The sequence below is a fragment of the Thunnus thynnus genome, chromosome 10 (genome assembly GCF_963924715.1).
Source record: "Thunnus thynnus chromosome 10, fThuThy2.1, whole genome shotgun sequence".
Lineage (NCBI taxonomy): Eukaryota > Metazoa > Chordata > Actinopteri > Scombriformes > Scombridae > Thunnus > Thunnus thynnus.
Genome location: NC_089526.1, coordinates 1,150,283 through 1,158,265, shown reverse-complemented (window position 1 = coordinate 1,158,265; position 7,983 = coordinate 1,150,283). Strand labels below are relative to the sequence as shown.

The 7,983-nt window shown below is 39.8% G+C and overlaps 1 protein-coding gene across 4 annotated transcripts in view; it reads right to left on the bottom strand.

The window, feature by feature from the left end:
- nek11 (NIMA-related kinase 11) overlaps window positions 1-7,983 on the bottom strand; it is an 85,961-nt gene that overhangs the window by 57,411 nt on the left and 20,567 nt on the right. For 2 of the 4 annotated variants that reach the window (XM_067600303.1, XM_067600302.1), the window contains 3 exons: window positions 5,562-5,727; window positions 1,627-1,745; window positions 1,309-1,373 (listed from right to left, as the gene is read on the bottom strand). In XM_067600303.1, the coding sequence (XP_067456404.1) occupies window positions 1,309-1,373; window positions 1,627-1,745; window positions 5,562-5,727 (350 nt within the window). Of the gene's footprint in view, window positions 1-1,308; window positions 1,374-1,626; window positions 1,746-5,561; window positions 5,728-6,222; window positions 6,481-6,840; window positions 7,242-7,983 lie in introns of those variants that run through there. The other 2 variants (XM_067600305.1, XM_067600304.1) reach the window with 2 other exon arrangements.

The window sequence follows — 7,983 nt, the reverse complement described above, 5'->3', positions numbered from 1 at the left end:
TGTATGTGTGTGTGTGTGTGTGCGTGTGTCTGTGTGTATGTGTGTGTGTCTGTGTTGTGTGTGTGTATGTGTGTGTGTGTGTGTATGTGTGTGTGTGTGTGTATGTGTGTGTGTATGTGTGTGTGTGTGTATGTGTGTGTGTGTGTATGTGTGTGTGTATGTGTGTGTGTGTGTATGTGTGTGTGTGTGTGTGTGTGTGATCAGGACATTTCATGGTAAACAGAACAAACTGCTGAGATGTTTCAGTGTTGGAGTCTTTAATTCTTGCTGCTCGACAGCCAAACATTCACTTTACTGTCAGGCTTCATGTAGAGAGGAAGACCACCTGAACACACAGAGGCTGGATGAAGACTGAAGAGCAGCTCTGTGTGTGAATCAGAGCCTGATGAATCTGCTGCTCTGGCTGAATGTTGAGTATAATGTGTTTCTGTTTGTTATTGTGCTGTTATGTTTTAATCATAAGAGACTGCAGATGAAAATGAGCTGTAAGTTAACTCTGGTGCAGTACATGATGTTTAACACTGTACATGATCCCAATAAATACAAACCAGTTCAATAACAGAGATCACACATGTGGCATCAAAGTCTCTAGAGAACAAGTTAAAGGCTTCAAATATTTTACAGTTCAAGAAAATGTTTAAAGACAGAATAATAAAACAATGTGAAACTGTTTTTGGTTGATAATAAACTGTATTTTGTTTATTGTTCTGGACATGAGCACAAATAACTAATGAAAATGAAAAGAATGAATGTTTTCAGTCTCCAGAGAGCAGTTCTGTATGAGGCAGACGCTACTGAGCATGTGCAGAGAAGCAGTTCTGTTTACAGCTTCACTAACTGCTGCAGATCAACAACCTCTGAACAAAGGAACATGTGACCCGGTGCAGCAGTGGTGGTGTTTTTAATCAGATATATCAGCTTTGATACTGTTGTAGATGTTAATACTGGTCAGTAGATCAGTTCACTGTTGGTTCTGCTTTAAATAACGGGACGTCTTCAACAGACGTCATCAGAAACGTCATCAGAGAGTTTTGGTTGGAGTCCAGAACAGCAGACGGCAGCAGCAGCAACAATCTGCTGACTTTATTCTCCAAATATAAACAGCTGAGAGTAAAAACCACCTTATTAACAGGAAGAAGTTTCTATTTATGATCCTGGTTGAGAGTTTGGGTTAAAAAAAAACCAGAATGACAGAATCTGTAACAAACAACGTCCAACATGTATGTTTGTTCAGAAAGATCCCAAACAAACATGGAGGACGTCCCATGAGCCTTTGCAGCAGCAGCAGCAGCAGACGAGGAAACTCACCAATCTTAACGAGGTTTCGTTTCAGGAAGACGTTCTTGGCCTTCAGATCTCGGTGGAGGATCCGCCTGCAGGAAGCAGCGCAGCAGTCAAAACAACGGGATTCATTATTGATCAGCTGATTCAGGTGAAGTCTGTCTGGCTCCGGTTAATTACATCTGTTGCCTGGATGACCTTTGACCTCCAACTAACTGCTGTAATTACACTAATTATCCAGGAAATGTCAAATATGCTCAGCGAGCAGAAAAAAGAAACTTGAGCGCGATCTCTATGAGGATATGAGGGGAGGAATGAATGTTGCCGTGGCAACCGTATCCCCACCTGTCATGCATGTAGTGAAGGCCGAGCAGCAGCTGGATGAGCCAATCGATGACCTGGATTTCGGGGAGGCTCCGCCCAGCTCGTCTCACCTCCTCCAGTTTACAGTCCAGATCCCGATCCTGCAGAGAAGACGCAGAGACGGCGGCGTCATGTGACCACGTTCAGAAACACGCACTCCTCTCATTGGCTAGCACAGTTCAACAACCTGACCAGTTTATTTATTTATTCATTTATTTATTTATTTAGTCTGATGCTTCAGGATCAGGTTGGATGATGTTTAAATGTCGGGTCTCTGTTTTAGACTCTTTATTCGCCCCAAACAACCAAAACACGACAGACGCATCGAGCAGAACTGGATACAGCCTTCAAAGATGGCGTCCGTTCATTCCTATGAGAGTTGCTCAGTGGCACAGGAAGCCAATAATTGTTTAAAAAAAAAGGAATTAAATATAAAATCAAGTATATAATATGTAATAATTGTGCAGCTCTTTTAGACTTTCTGAATGTTTTCGGACTGAATGGATCAAATTCTGGTGATAAAACGACTCGTTTCTCTCAGAAACGTTTCTTCAGAGTTTTACAGCCTCCAGCGTGTTTGCATCACATGATGGACATAAATACAAACCTTGTAGATATTTGGCAAAACAAATTAGTAGGAAAAGAAGAAGCAGCTTGTTAGAGAGCGAGTTGGATTATTTAAAACATAATAATTCTTCTAAAAGCATCCTGATGCACTTTCTCTTGTCAGTACGGCTGCTTTGTTGAGTCTAATAGGCTGCAGGCTGCAGTCTCAGCTCTCCACTGCTCTGCAGGGGATTGTGGGTAATGGTCTGACTAGAAACAATAGCTCTCAGGAGCTCTGAGAGCAGCAGCTCTTTGATTGGACGGCGTGACAGAGCAGATAGATCTTCACACGAGGCAGAAAACATAACGTTGAATGTGTTTAGACTTCAGTCTTTGTACAAATGCAACAGAAAGAAATCCAGTTAAATCTGTGTGTTCTCCGAGAGGGAAAATTAGAGCTGCGGGCCATGTTGAGGAGCTTCAGAGTCTGATTGAGAGGGAAGAGCAGAGTATCTGCAGGGGGATAACGAGGGGGGAGGAAGAGGAGGAGGAGGAGGGTGAAGACAGTTTGAGATTCATTAGCAGAGCAGCTGAAGACAGAAGCCGCTGTAATCAAGACAGCAGCGATGAAAAGAGAAAAAATATAAAGAAGAGACACGGAGAGGAAGATGGAGGGGGAGGAGGGACAGATTCAATTTCATATTATTGCTTCATTTTCTCTTTTTCTTCACACACAAATCAGAAGTGATGGATGTTTGGAGGAATGAGGTGAAAAGCAGCAGAGAGAGAGACGCTTCTTAACATAATGAAACATATTTGCTCTACAACTGTGGGATTCAATTTCTGTCAGAATAATTGAAGCAAAAGAATCAAACTAAAAAAAATGTGAATAAAAATAAATTGAAACCAAAAAAAAAAAAAAACCTCAAAGACAAAACGTAGAATAAAACTGAAGACGAGTGAAACATTTGATCACAATATATGACATACACATACATAATAATAATACAGATTATTATTATTATTATTGCTTGTAATATAATGAATATTGTCATTGGTTGTATTATTGTTTGAAGACTTTCAGGTGGGAGGAAGAAGAGATGAACGGAGGGCTCTGGGGGGGAAACATGTATATACATATATATATATATATATATATATATATATATATATATATATATATATATATATATATATATATAGTAGGGATGTGCAGAGAGCCCAGTATTTGTATTTGTATTTGTATTCGAATAAAAGTGAAAAAGAGGCTTAAAAATCCTGTTTTTGTTTTTATTACGCTTTTAATTTTAGAGAATTAAAGATGAAAATTAAAGTGATGTCCAAATCAGGAAATGTGCGTCATGTAGCAGGTGGATGTGACTCCCCTCACTGAGACCTGCTGATAGACGTCACAGCGGAGCAGAGGAGAGACACTGAGATAGTGATGTAACCGACCTGCACGCTGATATTTGACATGTTTTGTTTTTTTCTTACCAAAAACAAATAATTTAAAAAATATTTGTATGAAACAAATATTCGTAAAAAACCCACTATTTGTGCTTTGCCGAATAACGTATTTGTATTCGGGCACACCCCTAGTGTGTATATGGATGTCTGTACATGCACACATTATTATTATTATTATTATTATTGCTTGTAATATAATGAATATTGTCATTAGTTATATTAGTGTTTGACTTTCAGGTGGGAGGAAGAAGAGATGAACGGAGGGGAAACACACACACACACACATATATATATATATATATATATATATATGTGTGTGTGTGTGGGGTGTGCCCGAATACAAATATGTTATTCGGCAAAGCACAAATAGTGGGTTTTTTACGAATATTTGTTTCATACAAATATTTTTTAAATTATTTGTTTTTGGTAAGAAAAAAACAAAACATGTCAGATACCAGCGAGCAGGTCGGTTACATCACTATCTCAGTGTCTCTCCTCTGCTCCGCTGTGACGTCTATCAGCAGGTCTCAGTGAGGGGAGTCACATCCACCTGCTACATGACGCACATTTCCTTATTTGGACATCAGTCCTGGAGTTGGGGGTGTTCCCCAGAGATAAAGCTGAGCTACTGACACAAGCAAAGTGCTCCCAACAGATTCTCCATAACCTGTTGTTCCTCTTCTCCTTTCCACAAAGTTAGGTTGTAAAAAATAGGCAATAAATGAAAAGTGCAAAGCAAGAATCACCTTTAAAGTTCTTCTACATGTTACCTGCTGTGCTGTCTGTGTGTTATGGGTGTATAAATAGGTAGAGGTCTGTCTGCAATGAGGTGATGAGTAAAGTTTTATCTCAGTAGTCAGCGCAGTCGTCTCTGATCTGGGAGACTCCAGTTAGAGACCCGGTGTGGGGACGTCGTCCTTCATAAGGTAGTTTATTCATGAACACTGATTGTAACACTTTAATTTTCTAAAATTAAAAGCGTAATAAAAAACAAAAACAGGATTTTTAAGCCTCTTTCTACTTTTATTCGAATACAAATACAAATAATTTTGCTGCCTCAACAAATACAGACACAAATACAAATACTGGGATCTCTGCACATCACTAATATATAGTGATATATCACCTATATACTGTCATATATTCATGTCATATTCTCAATAAAGATAATGTGGAGAAAAACAACATGTAGAGTTTATGAGCCACAGTTATTTCACTACTAACTGCTCGCTCAGACGACAGAAACAGATAAATATGGAAATGAGGCTTTATTGTGAATTCGGCTTCATTAAAACACTCTGATGTTTACTGTGATGCAGTTTTGTTGTTTATGAAGAGATTCAGATGTTTCTTTGTGTACTGACGTCTCCACTGAAAGCAGCTTCAAACACTGAGTGAAAACTGTTTTAAACATGAGACGCTTCAGTTTAAACGTCACCAGAATCACAACCAGACACAAGTTCAGCTGTACGGAGCAGAGCTGCCGTAATGTTGTGGTGCATTACTATAAAAAAACATATATAAAGGCAAGAGACAGGTGATCATAAACTTTTACAATAAAATATGAAGTTAAATTTAATTTAAATTAAGTAATAATTTATATTTTAAGAGATTGAAAAGCTGATATTTATTTGTATTTATTTATTTTGCTCATTAATCAACAGAAAAAAGAACGGAGTTAGCATAGAAGGCTAATTACTATATTAAAAATATATATAGATATATAGAACAAGATATTGATTAGGAATGTGCAAATGTTTGACTTACAGCAAGTAATAATCCACAAAGCAACAGAAACATGGACAAATATTTTAGGTACCAACCAAACTCTGTCTGCATCCATCCATACCATAATATACCTGCTGTACGTTATGATCAGCCAATCAGGTGATGGATCGGGTTACCTGGCAGAACTCGGTGATGATGCAGAAGGCGTCTCTCTCCAGGAAGCTGTGGTAGAAGGTGAGGATGGCCGGATGCTGCAGCTGAGACAGCAGCTGGGCTTCCTGAGTGGCTCGCACCGTCTCGTCAGGTCGAAGGTCACCCAGAGGAATCTGCTTCATCACCTTCCTGAGGGGTCAGAGGTCAGAGGTCAAACAGTCCTGTAGTTTCTTAAAATTTACTAGAAAAGAACAGTTTTCTAACAGTAAATGCACAAGATCCTGGGAAGAATTATATCTGGTGATCATTTTAAAGAAAACGGGGACAAAAGTAACGTCTGCACACCGACTGTCAGCCACACAAGTTAATCAAAAAGACGACGTTTCAATCCAAATACGATCAATACAGCCTTGCACCTGTGTGACGTCCAGATCATTCAACCTCCAACACTTACAAAAAGCAGAATGAAGCTTCTGAAAAGACATTTTAAGTAAAGATAATGGAGCCGTTCTATCAATCAGACTCTAAATCATCAGCTGCTTAAAAACATGACTAAACTAACCTCAAATAACTCTCATTACTGTCTCCATTTTCCCTTCAGTTAGAACCAAGTTTCATGCTTCTTTCCTGCAAACTTCTTCAGAGATTTGAAGGAAATGACAGATCTGTAAATGAAAGTGTTACCAGAGCAGGTGCAGAGCTGTTAATGTGAAGTCCACCGCCGCCATGCTAGCAGCTCTGTGAGGCTGTATGAAGCTAAATGCTAATGCTAACACGCTGATGTTAATGCTGCGTTCATGACACGTCTGAGTCTGAGAAATTATGAGTGATTCAACTCAGATTTAATGGACATAATGTAAATTTGTCAATGTACAGTATTTTAAATCCTCACACAACCAACTCTGTTATCAGTCCTGCAAACATGGGAATCTTTCTATCCGTCCGACACGACGTGAAGGCAGCGCTAGCATGCTAACGTTTGCTAATTAGCATTACACACAAAGTACAGCTGTGTCATTAGTTTTGCAGTTTGCTCTACTTCTGCATATTTAAAACATCCAGTAAAACATGTGAACATGAACTCATTCATAAAAGTCCTTTGTTTATCTTGAGGAACACAGAATAAACTAACAAATAGATCAGTAACAGAAACGTAACCCTGCTTGTTCTTATAGCTTCTGGATCTTATGGAGCTTATGGTTTTGGAGGAACCTCCTGCAGCACCACAGTTTGAACCCTGAAACTTTTCACAGAAATGTAAATGTTAGATGTAATAAAGCAAAACTTCAAAGTATTCATCACCTTCAGACGGAGGAAGAACAGGCCGCTAGTGGTAGCAGGATGCTAACAGGGGAATAATGGAGCCGTGTGGATATAAACCTCTGTCCTATATCCACCCACCACCTCCTCCTGAGGGAGTTAATCAGCTGCTCCCCGTCTCCTCTGCTCTTGTTAAATTGGTGAGCGGGTCAACAGGTGAAATGGAGGCTCTGGTTTAATAGCACAGTGCTCCTTTCACCGCCCGGCAAACTGAGAGCAGAGTCAAACTGCGGCGCTGCTGATAAGTTAAACCTGTTTAATGTGAACATTCTGTTCAATACGTTCATCACATCGTCCCTCTTTCTGTCTCAAACTGTTTTAGATGAAGAACAAGTCAGAACACTTTCTGAAATGAGGAGAAACGCTGAAACAACGTTTATGCAACAAAATTACATTTTCACCTGACAATCACATAAAGTGAATAATATGCAGATTTAGTTTAACACCAAAGTTAAGTTCAACAGCTAAAAAACAGGGTTCAGTTTAGTTTGGTTCAGGTCGGCTGACAGAAACGTCTTTTCAGAAGCTTTTAGCTTTTGTCTGAATTTAGCAGCTCATGAACTTTATTTGTTGCACCTCAACTACACATTAAAGTTAATCAACAGTAGATTTAAGGAGCTGAAACACTTTGGTCCAGTTTAGCAGCTCAGACAGTTTTCAGGCCAGCAGAGGATTCAGGTTCAGGTTCAGGTTCAGGTTCAGGTTCAGGTTTGCTAACAGATCTTTTTAGAAGCTTTTATGGTTGAATTTAGAGCATCAGAAACGTCTCAGGTAGCCGAACTGGACCGACTGCGGGAGTGTCGGCTGCGTTCTGGCGGCTCTGGCCCAGTAATGGTTACCAGATCTGCCTCTAGGTTTCATGTGTTTGTGGACTTGGCACATTTGGACCAAATGGACCAGTTTAGGCTGCTTGCTGGGAGGGGAGAGGTCGGGGGGGCAGAGGGGAGGGTGGAGCTGCCTCTCCATGGTGGGTCGACTCTGGACCGTGCCGAATCAGAATGATGCAGGAAATTACCCCAAAACTTACAGTGTGGGCCAATGACCGCATGTTAATTAGTTAATTAATTAATTAGGCCTATAGCCCCTCCAGCAGTATAAATAGTTTTAGATGAAACACAAACTGTT